Source organism: Triturus cristatus, chromosome 3_1 (genome assembly GCF_964204655.1).
Source record: "Triturus cristatus chromosome 3_1, aTriCri1.1, whole genome shotgun sequence".
Taxonomy (NCBI): Eukaryota; Metazoa; Chordata; class Amphibia; order Caudata; family Salamandridae; genus Triturus; species Triturus cristatus.
The window spans coordinates 35,377,706-35,400,483 of NC_140583.1; the positions used below are offsets into that span (position 1 = coordinate 35,377,706).

The 22,778-nt window shown below is 48.0% G+C and overlaps 1 protein-coding gene across 1 annotated transcript in view; it reads right to left on the reverse strand.

The window, feature by feature from the left end:
* Window positions 1-22,778, reverse strand: part of CRY2 (cryptochrome circadian regulator 2) — a 499,904-nt gene that overhangs the window by 81,505 nt on the left and 395,621 nt on the right. The window contains exon 10 of the mRNA XM_085646709.1: window positions 3,246-3,329. Coding sequence (XP_085502835.1) covers window positions 3,246-3,329 — 84 coding nt within the window. The remainder of the gene's footprint in view (window positions 1-3,245; window positions 3,330-22,778) is intronic.

A 22,778-nucleotide genomic window follows, 5' to 3' on the forward strand; every position in this document is an offset into this window, starting at 1 on the left:
TCGGCCATCTAAGGATTAGAGGTGCTGCTGCGTGTTGGACCATTTAGAGCTGACTTGTTTGTGCCTGCGAAGAGGCTATTACAGTAGTCTAGTCTAGATGTGACTAGGGCCACAGCTACTGTCTGTCTGGCTGAGATAGGAAGTAAACAAAAACAATTGAGTGATTTTATGATCTGAAAACAGGTTCCAGCAACTGCCAGTGATTGCTGTTTGAATGAAAGTGATGCATCACATGTGATTTCTAGTTTTCTGACCACTGTCACTGTATTGGGCGGGGGAGTGGTGTCAGCTGGCCACCAATTGTTCGGGGAAAAGGTATTATCTTGCCCTAATGGTAGTATTTCTGTCTTTTCTGAGTTACACTTTAGATGATTGGTTTTCATCCAGTGGAAAGTGGCGGTAAGACATAGGCAGAGGTTTTCTTCCGCCTGGGTGGTGTTTTAGTTCAATACCAGAATTAGCTACGTATCGTCCGCATAGGAGATGGTCTCTATGTTGAAAGACAATATAAGGCTGATCAGCGGGGCTATATATACATTGAAAAGTGTGGAGCTGAGACTGGAACCCTGTGGGACACCAGAGAGCAGTGTTTTTTCTTTAGAAGTATATTGGCCAAGCGTGATAACTTGTCTGCGGTTCTGCAAAAAATTGTTTAGCCAGGTCAAGACAGTATGGGACATGCCATAGGATTCAAGACGGTCTAGGAGAATGGCATGTGAGACCGTGTCGAACGCGGCGGACAGAACTAATAGAACCAGGACTGCATTTTTTCCTTGATCAAGGGCTGCTCTGAGGGATTCAGCCCTGTACAATAGGGCTGATTCTGTTGAATGTTGAAACTGGATTGGTTTGGGTGAAGCAAGTTTGCTTCCTCCAAATAAGTTGTAAGTTGGATGTTAACAAGCTTTTCCGTGATTTTGTTGAGGCATGGCAGAAGGGAGATGGGTTGAAGGTTAGTGAGGGTAGAAGGGTCTGCAAGCTGCTTCTTTTGCAGCGGTTTAACTGCTGCGAGCTTCCATTCTGCGGCAGTTGACAAAGAGGAGTTTATTATTTTGTTTATGATAGGATTCAAAACATCAATTATGGTGTGTTAAATCAAGGGAGGGCAGGGGTCGAAAGGGGAACCTGTTTTAGTAGTGAGGATCACCTGACTGGATTCGTGATGTCCGATCAATTTAATGGAATCTTAGGTGAAGAATCCATATCTTGAAAGGATGCAGCCATCTGAACCACCAGGCTATGAGTTGTAGGATGTCGGAGGAGACAAACTGGATCTCCTGGAGCAGGCAAATGCCGGTGAGATATAGTGCGGTTCACCGAGACCTCTATGTCCCAAGTACTCAACAATATGTTGAACAGGGACTCACTGTATGGAAAAACAGGCTCTTACCCTGACTGCCCCTGATAAAGGACATCAATCAGAGGGTTGGTCGACCTCTTCATTGTAGGCAGGCCAAAACTGCATCCAGTCTCCTCAACACATCTTAGTATGAGGAACTTGCCTCAGCAGAGAGGCTAGGAAGAGAAAGTAGCCCAGGCTAGGGAAGACTCCAGCCCACAAACCTCACCAAGTGCAGATATCAAACTCTCATCCACTTGCGATGGAATAGTTTCAGATATGGGCTAAAAAGGGCCAGACTCCCTTGCATCACCTGCCACAAGGCATCTCCCAGAAGTCTCACCCTGAGAAGGAAGTGAAAATGCCACATTCCCCCCAATTAGTAATACCGACTTTACCCAACTCTGATCGATGTCGAGAAGGCGACCCTTTGACCTTGATAGGAGGAGGAGAGACTTTGATTGGCGCCACCGACATCAATGTGAGAGTCGGCTGATCGATAATGGACGCCGAAGGTGGAGTACCCAAAGGGTTGTGCACCGGCGCTGACCCATAGACTCAAATGGCAAAACCAACACTGAGGACATACCCACCAGTGTGGCTCCCCTCACCTCCTAGGGGCCCGTGGGTGCTCCAGTGGAAGGTGGGGTCCCAAAGATGAGATGTAGAAAGTTATAATACTCCCTCATCTGGGCCAGCGATGCCCCGACTATCAGAAAGACGGGGCAACGGGAGGTGGAGTCACAAACGGCCTCCTCAACCGGGGATCGGGAGGAGTCGAGGGAGAGGGAATCTCCACCAGGTGAAGTCGGTGGGTGCTACGACTTCAAATGCCCACGCTTACTCTAGGATGTTTCTGAAGTACGACGTTCTGGAACGACCCAGCAAATGGACCGCAGCATGAGACGAACACCAAGGTTATAAATTCTTCGAGGACCGTGGCAGACGTGCCACCAGCAACTTCATATGGCGTTCCTTGAGCGCCTTTGGCTTCAGTCTCTGGCAGGAGCCGCAATTCTCAGAGTTGTGGTGTTCCCCCAAACACCACATACAAATGGTATGCGGGTCTGTAACTGACATTTGTCGAGTACAGGACCCACAAGGCTTAAAGCCTGACGACATTGGAGAAAGGCACACTGTTCTCACTAACAAAACCATTGAAGTAGGCCAGAATAAACGGCCTGAGGAACCACTTCTCCGGGTCCGTGTTGCAGTGCGGAAAAGAAGAACGTAACATCTGCATGTTTGCGGGGACTTATATGACTCCACTGATGTCACAAGCGGAGTCCACGTCATCACAGAGTCGTAAGGCGCTATAACCCGGCACACAGAGGGACTTCTGAAACATTTCCATAGATAGTCTAACGCCTGTGGAGAATTCACAAGTTAAGGAATCTGCGGCTAGATGTCTCTAACAGATAACCTTTCTAAAGTGGTTCACTCAACATCCTTTAGGGTGTCGTGCATTTTCTAAATATTTTCTGAGCGGAAATATATTTATTGACCTCAAAATACCCAAAATGTAGCAGAAAAATGGCAAAAAGAGACATGCACAAGATCGGTGTACTTTGCCAAATCCACATGATCCCAACAGATGTCGTCCCTGCAAGACCCGGGAGAGAGAGAGAGAGAGAGAGAGAGAGAGAGAGGGAGAGAGAGAGAGGGAGAGAGAGAGGGGGAGAGAGAGAGGGGGAGAGAGAGAGAGAGAGAGAGAGAGAGAGAGAGAGAGAGAGAGAGAGAGAGATAGAGTGCTATTCAGTGCACATGATTATCAATGAAGATCACCTGAGAGGGAAGGAACAGATTTATAGTTTGAAACGTCTCCGGATTTTATTTTAGGAATACAAAAAAATACGTTGAGAATCCCCCTCAATGCACACCTTCAACAAAGAAGGATGATACCTACGTGCGTTTAAATTGTTCCCTTGACCAATGTCTGAGATAGGGGAGCTGAGATCTTCAACACAGGAGGGCACTGAAGCCAACATACCTGAAAGAAATGGAGGAGATGAGGATTGGAATTGCTGCAAAGAAATACTTCTCGATGAAAAGAAAATCATAGCTCTTAGAAGAAACATTAAATGGTGTGCTTGCTGAATCTAAGTGGTAACTTTGTATGAGCCCAGCATATCTATCTAACAGGTACATGCCTTGAGGATACCAGATGCTCCCTTGGTCCTTGTGGAGTATGCTCAGACATTCAATGCAATTAAGGACCACGTACAGTGAAACAGTGAAAAATTTGAAACAAACAGTAATCCATCTAGCAATGGTCACACATGCAGCAGGTCGTGTTGTCTCCAGAAAACACAAATAGTTGATTGGTTGCCTGCATTACCCTTGTTCTATTGAGATTTTTAAAAAGTTGGATGTAGAATACGGGGGCACCAATTTACTCATTCACATTGAGTTCTGACAGATTCTTTGGGACAAAGATGGGATGAACCCTTAGCAGCATCATGTCCTCTGGAACACATTATATGGTTCTGAAGTGCATACAGAGAGCAGCTTGCTTATGCACATGGCTGATGTTTTGGCCACTAGAGGAGGAGGCTAGCTTAGTATATGGTGAACATTTATTTAAGTGAAGCACCTTGCACTAAGCCAGGCAACCCTTATGTTGAGTTTTTGTGGTCTTAGACAACCATAGAAAGCTCTTTAAGTGGTAGCTGTGGAGAACAGCCTTCAGGCTTAGTCCAGAAGGAGTATTAAGCAGCTTGTTTTACCAGAACTAATCATGTAGTGTGGATAAAATAAAAAATAACCACACAGTGTAATTATTAAAATAGTTATATTTATTATACACACTCACTAACACATTGGAATATTTCCTACCAAGAGATATCAACACAATACACACAACATTTCAAATGTACAACAGGTAAGTAAATACAAATACACAGTGGTCTCCAGAGGGAGACCAAACCATGTGCTAAAGAAGTGGAATGCAAACTGTGACCAAAGTCGTGACTTGGAACATAAGGCTCAGAAGAGCGGGGGACACAAGGAGCGACCCGGGGTAAGTACCCTGTAACCCCACGGAGGCTGTGTGCAGAGTGGAAACACAGCCGCATACTAAATGCAAGTCAACGGGAAAAGTCGCAGTTGCAGTTTTTTAGAAGAAGGACCCTAAACACTAGACCCTGAAGAAACCCGGTGGAAGATGGAAGGTTGGAGAGTCACCGAATCCTTGAATACCCCAGGAACAAGGATACATACACCAGGGAAGCCGGGTGCATAGGTGCAAAGTGATGTCGGAAACCGCTGTAGACCACAATGGAGGACTTCAAAAAAGATGCTGGGTGAAAGGTTCCAGTGGAATCCAAGGGTGGATTCTTGAAGAGGAGTACCTGCAAGCTGAGGGGGCAGAGTATATGCCAGGAGGCACAGAAGACCAATGACCACCGATGACGGAAGATGCAGGAGTGATGATGGTGGTCTTGTCGCTGCAGCTGCAGCTGCGAGGACCAGGCGAATCTGTGAAAGACCAGGAGCCGTTCACGAGCTGTCCCACGTCAGAAGCCGAGAACCAGGGGATCATTGTACAGCGGAAGCACCAACAAGCCTTGGCAGCAGTAAGAGACGTGGTAAACAAAAATTATGCATCGTTGTGACCAGCAAGTTCCTGGGAACTCACCAAATGCAGGAGAGACAGAGCAGGCCCGAGCAAGCAGGGTGAGCCCACTGAAGCCAAAGAAGACCCTTAAGAGGACCCACATGCCGAAGGCACAGAAGTCGCAAGAGGACCTCGAGCAGTTCACCAAAGATGCAGGCCCACAGTGCAGAGGATGCAGTGAGGACAAAGATCTTGGTAGGAAGAGGTGCTGGAGCTTCTTGTAGCCCGACGATCTCTGGAGGACAGAGTCAACAAGCCTTGGCAACGGCAAGTCCACGCGGCGCACAGGTTTTCTGTTCCTATGGTTCTGACGAGGGATTACTGGCCTCAAACCTGGTGAGAGGACAGTCCAAGCCTCAAGGGAGCTGCAGAACCACCACCTGTGTTGCTGAGCCTTTCAGAGTCCGTAGGACGTCAGGAGCAGCAGACTGGTCAGCTTGGTTGTGATGCCTGCAGATGCAAGGGAGTGATTCCTTCACTCCAAGGGAGACTCCTTCTGGTGTCTTTGATGCCCACAGGCCTGGAGTGGAACCTGGAAGAAGCACAACCAAAGACTACGCAGAAGACTGGCAGGACGACAAGACCAAGAGCAGCAGGAGTCTTCCTTGGTGCAGTCTTCGTTTCTAGGCGAAGTCTAATGTGCCCAGACGGTAGAAGTTGAAGTGGTTTCGTGTTTGAATCTTGTCCCACGACGAATCTGAAGAGCTATCCACAAGTATGCCCTCAAGGACCCTAGGTAAAGGGTTGGGACGATTCAAGGGTCTCCCCCAGAGGAGGGGCTGGACATAGGGGAGGATACTCCCATGTCCTTTGTCCAGTTTTCACGCCAGAGCAGGAGTCAAAGGCTCCCTGAACTGGCTCAAACTGGAGAATGCAAGGAGGGCATGAAATGTGCACTTCAAAGCAGTCTGGTGGCTCTGGCAAGCACCCCCACTAAGTCCTGTCTGGGGAGGTGGTCACACCTCCCTGCGACAGGAAACATATTGTTCTACCTTCTCCTGCTCGAGCTTGACTCAGCAGCAGAAGGGTAGAAGGGTAGAATCGTGTCTGTGGTCGGCAGCAGCACTAGCTTGCTGTTAGACCATGAAAGACTGGTACCGGGAATACAGAGGGGCACCCTAAGGGAGCCGCCAGTACATGGGTCCTACATCCAACACAGGAATCAGTTCCAACATCCACACATAACCAGTTTCGGTGCAGCCAATATATAGTTAGGTATCTCGTATTTGACTTGATGTCCACTATATGCATTAAATGGCTGACAGCACTTACAAAGCCTTGAGAATCAAATCCAGGGTTTGTAGGGGGTGCCATGCCCATGCAAGGAACACTCACACTTATAACCTAGCACCCTGCGTTCAGGATTGAAAGCCCTGCCTTAGGGGTGACTTATAGGCTTTCAGTGCAGTGACCTCAGATATAAGGAAACTTATATCTGTTGTAAGTGGTGCTGGCACCAACGTACACAGGCTGCAATGGCGGGCCTGCAGTCACAGTTTGAATGGTCCCTCATGGGTGGCATAATACATACTGCAGCCCATGGGGGGCCCTTGGTGTATCTAAGCCCAGGGTACCTCAGTACCATATACTAGGGACTTACTTAGGTACACCAGTAGGCAATTGTGAAGGTACCAAATTACTTAACATAACAAACATAGGGAGGAAGCAGTGACTGGGGTCCTGATCAGCAGGATCCCAGTCAGACTAGTCAGAAAACAGAATGACACCAGCAAAAAATTGGGGTAACCATGAAAGCAGATCCCACTTTCCTAACTCTTTTTAGGTCAAGCGAGTGTAAAGTCCTCTCAGCTGGAGTGGAGGGATTAGGGAAAAAGGTCGGTAGAGATATGGTCTGATTCACATGGAAATCCGACACCACCTTCGGTAGGAAGAGGGATGAGTTCTCAATACTACCCTATTAAGGTGAAAAACAGTATACGGTTCCTTTGAGCCGAGGGCCTGTATTTCACTCACTCTGCGAGCTGAGGTGATCGCTATCAGGAAAGCCACCTTCCACGTGAGGTGTTGTAAAGTCGCTTTGTGAATGGGTTCGAAAGGTGGACCCATCAACTTTGATAGCACCAGGTTCAGCTCCCAGGGAGGCGAAAGAGGCCGGATCGGAGGGTAGACCTTTTTCAGACCCTGTAAGAAGTCTTTCACAACGTGCAACTTAAAGAAGGAGGTTGAGAAGGTGAGCGCATATATGCAGTGATAGCAGCTAAGTGCACCTTAATGGAGGGAAACTTCAAACCTGCTTTAGCTAGATAAAGTAGGTACGGTAAAATGACTTCCTCCTGCCCCTTAGTTGGATTACAATTGTTTTGAACGCACCACATATAAAACGTTTCCACTTGCACGCATAGGAATGCCTCGTGGATGGCCTCCTTGCCTCTTTTAGGATGGACATGCAGTCTTGTACCACCATTGCCTCCTCCAGTCCAGGGCAATCAGGATCCTCCTGGTGTGCAAGTGAGAGAGTTTGGTCACCACCTTCGGGATGAGCAGAAGGGGTGGAAAGGTGTACACAAATCCAGTCTATCAAAAGGGCATTCCCCTTCGACCCTGGCCGATGGAACCTCAAGGCAAAGTCTTGGCATTTTGTATTTTCGTCGTCCGCGAAGAGATCGATGCTGGGCCAACCCCAAGTGTGGAAGATGTCCTCGACAACTTCGTCATTGAGTACTCAGTCTTGTCTGTCTCCGAAATATCGACTGAGAGCATCTGCCTTTGCTTTCTGTTCTCCTGGCAGGTGTACCGCTGTGATCGATATGTTCCGTGCCAGGAGCCAATGCCAAAGAGCTTGAGCTTCCAGAGACAAAGTGCGAGAGCGAGTTCCCCCCTGCTTGTTCAGGTAGTACATGGTGGTTTGCACTAAGATTGAACCTGCCTGAATCAAAGGAAGGAAAGCCCTGAGGGCCAGATGAACTGCTCTCAGCTCCAACATGTTTATGTGATATGAGCGTTCTTTCACTGACCATTGTCCTTGCGTCTGAAGAGAACCCATGTAGGCTCCCCAGCCCAGGAGGGAGGCGTCCGTGATTAGTGTCTGAGAGGGAGGAGCCTGATGAAAAGGTATCCCTACTTGCATATTCTCCTGTTTCATCCACCATGGTATGGATGCTTTTGCTGCGATTGAGAGACTTACCTTGTCTTCCCAACGATCCGTTTGCTGATCCCACTTGTCCTCCAGATCCTGCTGTAGAGGACGCATTCGTAGTCTGGCATTGGGAACCAGGAAAATGCAGGATGCCATCGACCCTTACAGGGAGGCAATCTGACGAACTGACGGCATTCTGTTGTCCAGAATGAGCCTGCATTTCTGTGTGATGGATAATTGTCTCTCCTCCAAAGGAAACACTTTTTCTACCTCGGAGTCTACCAGAGCTCATAGATAATGGATTCTCTGTGTGGGTTGTGGACATGACTTGTCGAAGTTCACATGAAGACCTAGCCGGTGACAAAGCTCCAGGCATTGTGGGAAATTATTCCTCACGCTGTTGGGGGAGGGACCTTTCAGCAGCCAGTCGTCCAGGTATGGGTACACGAAGATGCCTCTGTGGAGTAGTGCTGCTGCCACCACTGCCATGCACTTCGTGAACACTCGGGGAGCCGACTTCAACCAGAAGGGTAGAAATTTGAACTGGTAGTGTGAAGATCCCACTAGGAATATGAGATACTGTCTGTGATGCTGATTGACCGGAACGTGAAAGTAGGCATCTTGCAGATCCAGCAAACACATCCAATCTCCCTTCCTGAGATGTGGATATATTTGATGGAGAGCCAGCATGCAAAACTTCTCCTTTTTTATTGACTTGTTGAGTGTTCGCAGATCCAGAATGGGTCTGTACTCTGCTTATCAACTGTTAGAAATGGGATTTCTGGTTGGCTAGGGCTTGCGCCAAAGCCAGGCAGAAACCACCACTCTAGTCAGGGCTGGGGAGTTACACGCCAAAGATAACCCCTGCTCACCCCCTTGGTAGCTTGGCACGAGCAGTCAGGCTTATCTCTGAGGCGATGTGTAAAGCGTTTGCGTGCGCACCCAGCAACAACACCCAAGGCCCACCACAAAGGAAACTCCACACAAGGTATTATATAAAAATAACCTTTGTATTATACCAAACACATTAGATAAAAACACACACTTTACAATGTGCCAACAGGCACGGGCAGAATTTACAAGGGATTATATATACAGGGGACAGGGCCACATGGACCACTGTCAGGAATTAGCACTTAGAACATAGCACAAATCACCAATAGTAAACGTAGAACATAACACAAAGTAACTGTAGAGCACAACCAGTCTCTACTGGCGCAATAATGACCTCAGCGTCATCACACTAGCATCAGGTATAAAACCTATCCTGCATCTATCACAGGGGCATAAATCACATTATGCAATTCTCATTAGACCTAACCACCTAAGTATAACTATACTAGGGGCGCACATCGCACAGGGAAGTACCTTCTCCCTACGATCAACCTAAGCAGGTAAGACAACCTTCTAGGCAGAAATAACCACATTTAGAGGTATGAAATACAGGGTGCGCAAAACATACTATACACAGTACATTTCCTAACCCCCATAAGCATGAACACAGGGTGCGCAGAACATACTACACTCTACATTTCCTAGCACCAAAATCACATTATAGTCCAGGTTGCGCCAAAACCTAAACGTAGCAGCTGCCCACTACTTGCTGGGCAGCTGGGGACAAGCACAGGGCCTAAACGCTGCAGCTGGCACTAAGTGCTGCGCAGCTGTGGTAGGCAAATAAGCTTGGGCCCTCAAATCAAACATGTCCCCCTGGTTGGAGCCACACGGGGCTCTGCAGATTATGGCGCCACCTATGGGAGCCACGTAGGCCCTGAAAATCACTATGCGACTTGTTGGAGCCGCCTTGGGCTCTTAAAATAATCATGGCCCCGAGCGTTGGAGCGTCACGCTCTTAACAACCAATGTCCCCCTACGTTGGAGCCTCTCTGGGCTCTAAAAACAATTAACGCCCCATCGTTGCAGCTGCCCACTGAGTAGCGGGGCAGCTGTGAGTATCGCAGCCAAAAGGGAACTTGAAATTACTTTGCCCCCAGGTTCGAGCCTCACTGGGCTCTAAACAAATGTGTGCCCTTCGTTGGAGTGGCCCGCTATCCTGCAGGACCACTCAGCACCCACGTCATCACAGCACCAATCAATGCGCCCCCAGAGCCCCCACTCACCCGACTGGTCTTAGGGAGGCTCTCCTCATGCTGGGCAGGCTTCGGCTGGGCTCTCACTCGGGTGAAGGGGACAGGCACCGACTCTGTGCCTCGCGCCCCCCTCGCTGATATAGACCTCTGTGGCTTCCCGGGCACACGCAGGGCTTCCACCGGCACACGGGAGCCCTGCTAGAACTGACGCTGCGTTCCTCCCTTCACTCGGGGCATCCATCAAGGTGGGGTGGCTCCAGCCGGACGCCAGCAACACGCGGGGCTCCCACAGCAAACGGGAGCCCCAGTCACTTCCGGGTCGTGCTCACCAGGCCCCGCCCACGTCCCAGGCAACCCGTGCCTGACTTCCTGCTGGGCCGCAGCGGTGATCTCACAATGTCGGCAATATGAGGGGTAGGCTCCCTCGGTGTAGAAACAGTCCACAAGCGGGGTGGGCACCCGCGCAAAACACAGATATAAAGTGGGGTGGCACCCGTAAATTACAATTTACTGCGGGGTAGGCACCCGCAAATTAAGGGACCAAATAAGCGGGGTTGGCACCCGCGAAAGCACGCATCATAGGGGAATCCCTACGCTGGGGATTCCCTCGCTCTTGCTCGTTGTGCAGCGCCGTGCTGCGAGGCCCACGCGCTCCCAGCCGCTTGGTAGGCCGTAACAAGCCTTGGCAAAGGGACAGGGGAGAAAACGGTCCCAGATGTCCTGGCATACAGACATGGAGCAGAAAAGCTCCCAGCAAAGAGGCCTTTAGAAAGTAAGGGGCAAGGGCAAAAAGAATGGTCCCAGAAGTCCTCCAGCGTCCAGGGCATCCAGGGGCTGGGCAGGGCCCAGGGAGGCAAGCCTTCCCCTGGGCCCCAGCAGCAGCACGCCCCTGGTAGATTCGAGTTAGAACAAGAACATTTTCATGGGGTCACAGCCCCTCTTTCATACACCAAATCCATTTGTTCTGGGTTCAGGGTGAGGGGGAAAACCAGTCGCAGCTGGTTGGGGAGCACCCTTGATGTGCTCAGCCCCTCACTCTATTCACTGGCAGGGCTAGGGTCGTCAGTCGCACCACAGGGGGCGGAGCCAGCATTGTGTGGGGAAAACCCTGCCCTAATCAGGACCCAGGTGTACTCCTCCCACCCATCTAGCTGCTGATCTCCCCATTCACCACTGGGTGACTCATCCTGACTCTGGGGAATCCCTAGCCCGTCACATGACCTCAACCAGCCAATCATGCGACAAGGCACACATTCTACACTGCACACCGAAGTGCCCACTTCTAGAAGTGGCACTTCCATACTAGGTACATGCACGCCGCACACATCATCGCGCAGCATTCAATCACACGAGTCCGCACATACCAAACTCGGGCCTGCACACCCCACGCATCAGGAACTACTAGGGACACATACATTCCCCATGCATTCCTATGGGAGGGCAGGCCTATCCCACCACATGCACTCAGAGCGCGCACGCACTTTACCCTGGGACACAGGGAAAGTGCGCAGAAACCAAAAATCACCACACCAAGTCACCAATAAAAAGCAAAAAGTTCAGGGGTGAACCTACCAGAAGGGCCAAGTCCAACATCAATCCTTCTTCTTTACCAAGAAGTATCTTGAGTAGATCCCTCGTCCTCGCTGAGATATTGGCACCTTCTCGATGGCTGACTTTCGCATAAGGGTGGTAACTTCGCTCTGCAATATCTTTATCTGACGGACCGATGATTTTACCGGAGGGATTGAGGGTAGTTGGTGTCGAAAACGTAGAGAGTACCCATTCTGTAGCGTAGCTAACACCCACTGGTCCTTCGTGATAGCTCGCCACTCTTCGAGATGGTTTGTAATCCTTCCCCCACTGGAGTGGTGAACGGCGACAGAGGAAGTGGATACTCATTGCTTGGTCTGCGTCTTAGCGGAGGTGTTAGACTGACGCTGGTTCCCTCTTCCTCTGGAGGAACGTCGACCTTGGTATTGTGACCTTTGCTGTCCCTGCTGATCCTGGTTTTTCTGCCAATGAGGGGTTTGAACCCTCTGTTGGGAGGATCGCCAGTTGTAAGGCCTAAATCGTTTGCGGAACGCTTTCTTTTTCTCTAGACCCGCGGCTTTAAGTGTGTCTAGTTCCGTTTTCATCCGGGACATTTCTTCATCTGTGTGTGCCCCGAACAGAGAGGATCCAGAGAAGGGAAGATTAAGGATTCTAGACCGTGCCTCTGGTTTGAGTGCTGTGAGTCAGAGCCAGGAGGTTCTTCTAGCGCATATTCCATGCGCATAGGCATGAGCCGAAAGTGTAGCCCCGTCCGCTGCAGCGCTAAAAACTTGCTTAGCCACCAAACTGCCTTCATGTAAGATCTCGTCAAAATCCTTGCGATCTTCTTGTGGTAACTTCTCCGTGAATCTTTGCAGGGAGTCCCACAGAGACCTGTCGTACCGGCCCAAGAGAACCGAAGCACTCGACACCTTCAACATAGAAGCTGATGTGCCACATACCTTCCGTCCCCGCGAATCCTGTGTCTTGCTCTCCTTATCTGGAGGAACAGTAGAGGAGGAAGCAATAGCATGGGTCTTTTTTGCTGCAGCGATTATTACAGAATCCGGTGGAGGATCAGATTTCAGGAAAAGTGGATCGTCTGCCGGTTCACGGTATTTCTTCAAAATCCTAGCCGGCACGGTTTTGAGTGTCACCGGCATAAGGAAGATGTCCATAACTGGCTCTATTAAACCCGGTACCAGAGGTAGCAGGGGTCTAGATGCTTCCCTTCGGTGCAAGGTCTCGAAGATAACAGAGGACGAACTCTGTTGAGTCGTCATTGGGATGTTAAGCTTTGCCGTACCCCTGTCCAGCATGTCCTGAAAGGTGCTAATATCATCCACCGGAGAGACCCTCGACGGTGGACTGTCAGTCAGAGTAGGTGAATAGTCTCTGTGTGACGTACATGTGGAAGAGGAGGAAGGTGCTGGAGATCTGTGCCTTCTCCTCCTGCTTCGGGATCTAGATTTTATTCTGTGCGTGTGCGCAGGAATACGACTCCGATCCCTGGCTCCTTTATCCACCTCCTGTACCAGACAAGCCAATGGGGATCAGTTAAGGGGGCTGGAAAACTGCTGTGCCCTTGCGGTTGGAGTAGTGGCCCAGTGATGCAAGGGTCTGTACCATCTTGGCGAAAGATGGATGGAAGGCGATCTCTGCCCTTCTCGCCCCTCAGGATCATGTGGTGGAGGCACAGAGTTCTCTCTTTCCTGTGCAGGCCTGGTCGGAGAATCTTGATGTCCCCTGGACAACGGACTGCTGAACGTCGAGATCACGACATCTGGAGATCTTGACGTTGAACCCTTGTGAAAGCTAGGAGAACCTGTTTTTGACGTCGGTGACGGTGACGTGGACAGGCTTACTGGACGTGACGCCTGCTTGGACTGGGGCCTCGACATTGATCTGGAACGTCTCCGAACAGATTGGCTTCTCGATGTCGAACATCGTCTCGATGACGTTGAAGCCTGCCTCGACGTCAGCTTTCTCTTCTTGGACGGGGGACTCAATCTAGCAGTTGACCGGCCTCTCAACAGTAAACGTCTACTCGATGCCGACGTGGTACCGTGTTTCAACGCCAGCCGCCCCTGGTCTGGTGACCGGTGTCTCGACGTCGAACGATGAACTGGTGTCATCGTCAGAGACTTACGCCTCGGCGTTGGAGACGGAGTCTTGTATCTCGACGCCGAAGATCTCTGCATAGACCTTGACGGCGACTTCGGCCTCGACGTCGAAGATCGTTGGACTGACTTCAACGGTGACTTCTGCCTCGACGTCGAAGATCTCTGGACTGACCTTGACGGAGACTTTTGCATCGACGTCGATTGCCGTTGATGTGGCGATGACGGAGTGATGTGCCTCGACGTCGAACGCTTAGCCAGCGTCAACGGGGACTTGCTCCTCGACGTTGATAGTCGCCTGGTTGACGACAACGGAGGGCCCTTTACCTTAGTTGACGTTGAGAGCGACGTTGATCTCTTGGAAGAATGGTGCGTCGGCACCACTGCAGTCTTCGTCGTCGATTTCTTCGTCGCCGGCAGCTTCGACGCCGATCCCGACGGAAAACAGGTCGGGACTTTGCCTCTCGACGTCGACCGAGTCCTCTTCTTCTGCTGCCTCACTGGAGATCTACCTCTTTCAGAGAGGCCATAAAGTTGAATCCTCTCCCTGTCTTTGATGGTCCGTCTCAACAACTTCCTGCAATGATGACAAGTGGCAGAAGAGTGAGAATCAGGGAGGCAGAGCAGACACACAGTGTGTGTGTCTGATCTAGCCTTCTTCTTGCCACAGTCAGGGCAAGGATCAAACAAGGAAGGCAATTCTGACAAAAATAAACCTTTTCTGAAACTCAAAAATGGCTCCACTCTCACTTTAAGGCTAAAAGACGTCGAGTGAAAGTCAAAATCTTCTAAAATACCAAAACATTTTGACAGAAAGTTAAAAAAAGGAAGAGCTGTGAATCCAGGGTCCTGACTGAAGGAGCCGGAGAGAATAACTGACCTAACTGTCACCCCTGAGGCATGATGGGAAGCTAGGGGTCATGGCTGCTTTAAAGGCACGGTGCCAGATTTGTATTGAAATGTTTTCATTTTCTATGCTATTGGTTTACAATGCAGCTTGTAGGCTAACAATATCTGCTTTATTTTGCAGTTTTCTTCATGAGGTTTACTCATTAAAAACAGAGTTCAAGTGCTACTTGCCCTCTTGTGTTTTTATATATATATAATGCTTTTTTGCATAAGCAGTTTATGTGTTTATTACATTGTTTAGTGTTTAAACACAAGAGGGGGGACGAGGAGCTGTTTGGAAAAGGTCCTGTACCAGAGCTCCCAAGTTAAATGCGACAGCAATGTAGGATGGTAACAGTTCCTGTAGGGAAAGGAAGGAGAATCAACAGCCAGGTAGGCTGTAGGGAAGTGTGAAGTGTCTCCAGATGAGTTAGAGTGTGCCGAGAAAGAGTAGAGGTACTCCTGTGTGGGTCTAGAGGTGCCCTCACACACCCTTGCGGGTGTTTAGCATCATCATCGGGCTGGTGCTCCTCGTGGGGGTGGCGCTGCAGTCCCTCATGGGCCCGTTTGACGGGGCTCTTTGATGGAGATCTTTTAGGAGTTTGCTGCACTTGGGCATGGGGGTGTGTGGGTCAAAGTGGTGGTGGTGAGTGAAATATAAAAAGAGCCCAAGGACACTAACAATTTATTGAGGATGTCCTTAGAGTCTGGTTAAAATATATCACGGGGATGGAGAAGCAAAGTTTATTGCCTATGTGAGAGGGGAAATTGAACAAATACGATCCCTCTTCTCTCACCCGTGTGGTGAATATGTGTAGATATATCAAGGGGTCAACATGTTTCGCGCTATAAGTGGTCCCTAATGGATCCTGGAGCGCTTCATCAGGACCTAAGAAAAGGTGTGTCAACTGGAAATCGGGAAAAGACGCTCTATAATCCCATGGGTCCTTATTATAGGAGAAACTGTAGAGATATTAGGTGAGGAACACGTCGTTATGCGTGTCCCTAGATGTGGCCCTCCCTCGCTCAAGGATGGACCTCCTCAGCGTGGCCGTGGAAAGGTAGAGGCAGTTGGCGCTCTTCCTATGTGCTCCGGATCACCTACCGTGGCTACCTCGACGCCATAGAACCTTGTACCGATCTCAGCGGCGTTTTCTGTTTCGACGTTGATGATGTAGTAGGGCGGATCGACGTCGAAGTTCTTTGACCTGACTTCGGTGGAGACTTCTGCTTCGACGCCGAAGGAGATGTCCTGTGTCTCGACGTCGAAGATCGTTGGACTGATCTCGACGGAGACCTGTGCCTCGACGTTGATCGCCGATGATGAGGCGACAACGGATTGATGTGCCTCGACGTCGATCGCCGATGATGAGGCGACGACAGAGTGATGTGCCTCGATGTTGAACGCCCAGCCGGCGTCGACGGAGACCTGTCTCTCGACGTCGGCGTCACCTGGTTGACATCAACGGAGGACCTGTTATCTTTGTCAACGATGATTTTGTTGTCGATTGATGATGCGCCGGCATCATTGAAGTTTTCGACGCCGATTTCTTCGTCATCTGCAGCTTCGACGTCGATCCCGACGCCGATGGAGAACAGGTCTGGACTTTTCCTCTCGACGTCGACCGAGTTCTTTTCTTCTGCTGCCTCACAGGAGACCTACCTCTTTCAGAGAGGCCATAAAGTCGAAACCTCTCCCTGTCCTTGATGGTCCTTCTCGACAACTTCTTACAATGATGGCAGTTGTTAGAAGAGTGAGACTCAGGGAGGCAGAGAGTACACACAGGGTGTGTATTTGTTCTGGCCTTCTTCTTGCCACAGGAAGGGCTAGGATCGAATAAAGAAGGCATTTTTAAAGAAAATAAACCTTTTCTGGGACACAAGGCAAAAAGACGTCGAGTGAAAGCACAAAAAGTAGAACATTCTCAGATATTTTTTGACAGAAAGTCAAAAAAGGAAGAGCTGAAAATCCAGGGACTAAAGGATCCGGAAAGAACAACTGACCTAACTGTCACCCCTGAGGCATGATGGGAAGCTAGGGGTCATGGCTGCCTTAAAGGCACGGTGCCAGTTTTTGTTGAAAATGCTTTAATTTTCTATGCTATTGGTTTACAATGCAGCCTATAGGCTAACAATGTCTACTTTATTTGCAGTTTGCTATTTATGAATACTTTGTTTATTAAAAAACAGAGTTTAAGTGCTACTTTGCCCTCTTGTGTTTTTATATATATTGGCAAATACAGTCTTTATGTGTGTAATTACATTGTTTAGCCTCCTAGATGGGAGCTGCATTGATATGAGAAAAAAAAAAAAATATATATATATATATGTATTACCTACTGGCGGTCGCCAGTAGGTAGTTATAGTTAGGACCATGTTTCCATAGGAAATCCGCAACATTCTATTTTGAATAACTTTGGCGCCGGTCGACGAATCCTCGCAAATTTTTCAAAATAGGTGGGGCGCTACGCTCCGCTCCTACCCTGAAAGTCTCGGGGGGATTCGTCAAGCGGGGGCTGAGATAAAAGGGGGGTCCCAAAACGCGTTTTTCCCATGCATTTTTCCATAGGACCTTTAGACACAGCTACAGCCCGAACGGCTGAACAGAATTACTTGAAATGTGGCAGAGAGGTAGTCCTCAGGTCAAGGAAGTGCCTTTTGTAGGTTTGGTGTAAATCTGTTCAGTAGATTCTGAGAAAATAGCCTTTAAACCAATATATATATCTGAGCCAGCTTACGGTGCGCTTACGGTGCGCTTACCGTACGCGTACGGTGGCGTGCGCGAGCGCGATTCTGATTGGCTGTTAGATCTTAGTAAACATTCGAATCGGTCGAAACCAGGAAGCGGCGGCCGCCATTTTATCTCTCGCTCTCTGAGTTGGGCAGCAAAAACGAAGCCCAAAAATGTGTAAAGAGGCAGTTTCTTGAGATCCTAACCACCCAGGATTGATATAGGGGTCCCCAAACAACCCCCAAGCCCAAAAAAAAAAATTTTTTTTTTCGGAAATTCGCCGATTACGCTTACCGTACGCGTACGGTAAAAAAAAATTTAAAAAAAATTATCCACATTCTCCCCACCCCGTGTTTAAATGGTGCCCGCAGGGCACCATTTGTGCATGGCCTATCACAACTATGAAATTAACAAAAAATACATTTCACAAAGATGCGCATAATATGTCCCCCATGTGCGCACGGTGCGCGAAGCGCATCGTGCATACATGGCCCATCCCGCATAACGTGGCGCACCGCGTGACCACCGTGCGTGCACGGCACTAACTGCGTAAAGTGGGCGCGCGGTGCGTGAAGCGCACCGCGTGCTCACTGTGCGCGCACCGTGCGCGCACGGAACGAACTGCGTTAACTGGGCGCGCACGCCACGAATGGCGTAAAGTAACTTAGCATTTAAAAAAAACGTACAAATTCACTGAAAAAACCATAGGTTTCACACACGTTATAGTTAGGAATTGGCATTTAAAAAACCTTGCAAATTCACTGAAAAAACCATAGGTTTCATACATGTTATAGTTAGCTGTACATTTCACTCGTAAAAAACCAATGAAATTCCCCCGTTATAGTTAGTGCAGGCAACTATAACTCACGCGACCGCAATCTTCTGCTGATGACATATGTGTCTTTATGAAAAAAAAATATTTGTAATATATGTATAGCTATAATTTAATGGAAGAAGACAGGGGCAAATAAGTGTCTAAATACAGTATTAGCATCAGCAGAGGATTGCGGTCGCGTGAGTTATAGTTGCCTGCACTAACTATAACGGGGGAATTTCATTGGTTTTTTACGAGTGAAATGTACAGCTAACTATAACATGTATGAAACCTATGGTTTTTTCAGTGAATATATATATATACATATATATATATATATATATATATAGAAACAACGAAGATTTCCCTGCACCTCCACAGAAATGGCGAACAGAGACAGCAGACCCAATCGAATGAGGTTAGATGGCGTTTATTGTTCTCTCAACCTCGAACCTGACGCGTTTCGGGCTACAGAAGCCCTTGCTCACAAGTCAGCTTGAAGCACTCTCGTCATTATTTTTAAATGCTCAACAGTGATGGGAGTGACCACACCACATGGTGCATAGACATAGAAAGTGAAACAATTACTTCACAGCACTGGCAATGTGAAAAGTCTGTTTTCTTCACATATGTTGAATCATTACTGCTTAAATGCTTGTAAATCAACAATTTTGTTACAATATACGACCAAATAGAGAAATTAGTACTAAAAAATCATTTTAAAAGCTTAATTCTAAAAGCTAATAAATATGTTTAATAAATAAAGTTTTTTCCATAAAAAATTATTTATATAATAAAAAACATATATTTGATCCTCAAGAAATGTTAAAATTGTTTATCCCTTAGATAAATAAATATATAGCCATAATGCAACAATTTAAGAGGATAGAACAGTATTAATCTAATGGTCGTAATAAAACATGTCAGCCTAAATGCTGTGTTAATTAACTACATCCTATGTAAGCAGACTGATCAGTGCAGTGTTACACATCTAAGTTAAAAATACTAACTATCTAATTCATCCATGGATCACCGTAAAGTGCAAGTGCGATAATCAACTGTAAAAAATGTGTGCATGTAAACATGTAAAAACATCAAGATATCAAGTAAAAGAAGGCTGAAAACCCACATTCAACAAAGTTAAAATACGGGCTAAAAACCTAACTAAAACCATTTGATGTTTTCATGTGCAAAAGTGAAAAGGGGAGAGGGGATGATAGTCATCTTAACTGTATGATCGGAGATCATATACCCAAAATCATGTTTCCGGGAGTTCCCAAAGATTAATTAAAAAGTAAAAAATTAGTAAAAAAATCGATAAAAATTATTATTGTTGTTATTCATATTACAGGAAACATGTGTCTTCTATACAGAATAAGCCCAAAGGTGTGACTCTCTAGTATTTACAAAAAATGGTACATCTCATCTGTGTTGTTCAATCCATTCGGGGTCTTACTATCTAATTCAATAATCATTTTAGATTCCAGTTGCCTAAGGATTCTTTCCCTGTTTCCCCCACGTCTCAGTTTAGGTACATTTGCTATTACATAATATGTCAAACACTTCAGATCGTTATTGTGTACCATTTTGAAATGCCTAGCCACAGGATAGGAAGAATCATTGTTGACTATGGCTCGTAAATGTTGTAGGATTCTGACGTGCACCTGCAGCTTAGTACTGCCCACATATCTAAGTCCACAGGTGCACGTCAGTACATACACTGCAAATTCCGTTTTGCAAGTGAATCTACCCTGAATTTTTATTGAATTGGGGCTAAAAGGGGTTGAATAGGTGTCAGTATTCACTCCGAATTTGCAGGCTCTACAAGAGGAACATTTAATGAACCCCAATTTAGGTTGTAGCCACGGTCTCACAGCAGCTAGTTCAGGGAATGGTTTCACGATCTGTGTCCTCATGGAAGGGCCCTTCCTATGGGGAATCGTGGGATATGCTGGCATTACAGGAGCTAATACACCATCTGTCATAATGATAGGCCAATTGCGCTTGACAATTGCCTTAATCTGTCTTTCCTGCCTGTTGAACGCCGTGATAAGTCTAGGAATATTGTTCAAGTTATCTTTGTCTTCCGACTGGCTCTTGGGAGATAAGAGTGTCGTTCTGGATTTTAAATCTACTTTAGAGATTGCCTCATTGAGGATAGATTCCTTGTACCCTCTAATGCGCAATCTTCTCAGTGCCTCTTGCTTGCATATTTCATAGTCCTCAGGCGTGCTACAAATACGTTTTAGATATATAATAGAGCTGTATATATATGTTTTTCATATATAATTTTTATTATTTCTGGGGTCCCCACACATGGGCAGGAATATTCAGTGCTTATGACTATTGATGAGGATCCCCTGGAAGAGAAAATATAATTTTTGGTCTTTTGATCCTTACTCTACGAGAAGGACCCAGATGGTGCTGGAGTCTTTGATTAACAACTGTAGGAGAATAGGGTATACAGCTTCAGAAGAGTTGCAAGATGCTGACTAATAGGCTATGGAGTGGTGTGAAAGATTGTGAGTAGTAGCCTAAAGAGAAATATGAGAGACACTGCATATGCTGAGGTGCATGAGACGCTGATGAATAACCTCTGATGAGATGACAGAGACCACAATGTTAATATATGGAGAGATGAGGAGAATGGTGAAGGAAAGTGAGATACATGAAACTGCCAACGGAGAGTTGTGAAATACTCTGATGAACACACTATCAAGGGGTGAAAGAGACCCTAAGGAATAGCCTCATGAGGCAGAAAAGAATACCTTATATAGGAGATTGAGAGGCACAGTATATGGATGTGAGAAGTTGGCCTGATGTATGATGTCACTAGTTCTAGTGTACACCTTATATCAGTCCAAACAACCCTTATGGTGATTGGTTGTAAAGTCAACCTTATAGACCAGATATCCTAGTGGTAGCATGGACAAGAGCAGTCTTAGGCTAAACTCTGAATGGCATGTGAAGCCAGCTGTGATACCATATATAATCCCTTGAATACCAAATGAAAGGACACCACAACAGATATATATATAAAATAAAGTGTATTTATTCTAGTCAAACCCTCAGCACTCTTTATGAGATTCGAGGTAAGTACACCACAGTCTTATTCAAGCATACATTAAGTCACACAGGTAAGTAATACAGTTAGGCCCTAGGGGCCACGCAAACCATATACTAAAGAAGTGGTATAAGGACCACTGTCACGGAAATAGAATAGGCCTAGGCCTAGGGAATCGCTGGGGCTACACTACACTACCAACAGTTATGAAGTGGAAGGCCCACGGGATTCAGGTGCAGAGTGGAAACACTCACGCGTAATGCGTATAATCGATAGAAATAGTACAGTTTAGAATTAAGCAGTTTTAGGACACTTCTGAAGCAACTAGGAAGTCGAGACTCGGAAACTAGACCCTAGGATAGTCACTACCCTTGTGAGCACCAAAGTACCCAAGTTACCTAGCCCACAGGCTGTGGGTGCATAGGTGTGAACTTGCGTCGGGTTTCGTCGTGGACTTCTATGGATGCCTGAAGGAAAGTTGCTGACAGGCAGTCAGTGCAGAGTGTCCGGTGGATCCCAAGGCCGGGATCAAGAAGGAAGGAAACCTGCAAGCAGAAGGGACAGAGTCAAGGTCACTAGCCAGTGACCACGTGGAACCAGGACGGAACCAGGCGATGTCGTGAAGATTGCAGGTGAAGGGTGAAGCTTGTCGCAGCAGCCACAGGTACCAGGAGACGTCGAGGACGACCAGGACCAGGAGGCGAGCTGTCCCACGAAGGCTCTTGCTGTCGGCGGCGTCGAAGTCGAACTAGGACTCACCAAGCCTTGGCAAGCGGAACCCACGAAGAACGGAGGACTTGCTTCTGGTGCAGACCAGGAAGGTCTGGGGTGCTTCTCGTTTGCAAAGAAGCGGGAGCCAGTCTGGAGGAGCCAAACCAGCAGTGAAGATTCAAAGGTGTGTCGTCACAGAGGCCGCTAGCCAACGGGCAAGCAACCGGACAGACGCGGCAAGCAGGAAAATGCAGAAGGGCCCCACGCAGGACTCGTGGAGTGTGGGGGGCTGATCTTCGGTGCAGATGGTGCTTGGGGCTTCTCAATCCCCGGTGCACAACTTCGAGGGTACCTCAGAAGCTGCGCTGGAAGATACTCGCCACTTTTCCCAGGTAGCCGGTCCCACGTCTCTCGTCGCCTCCACGGATCTCAGCTCGGCTGTGGATGTGGATCAGGGTCGGAGAAGTCTGGAAGTCAAGGCTCTGGTCGGGCTCTGCAGTCGGTCCCTCGTAGAACTTCAGCAAAGCAAAGGGTAGTCTCTTGATGGTGCCTGTTTGCACAGGGTAGCCACTCCTTGGCCACAAGGGAGATTCTTCAGTCTTCTTCTTTCGTCGAATGTCGAAGGTCCAGAGTTTCTGTTCAAGTTGCAGGTTCAGGATAATCTAATCTCCTGGGGCCCAGCTACCACACTTATACTAATCTGGGGGGCTGGGTTGCCTGCTAGGTCACGCCTTATGGGTGGGACCTGGGAGGGGGGTGGTTACACCCCCTTCCCTTT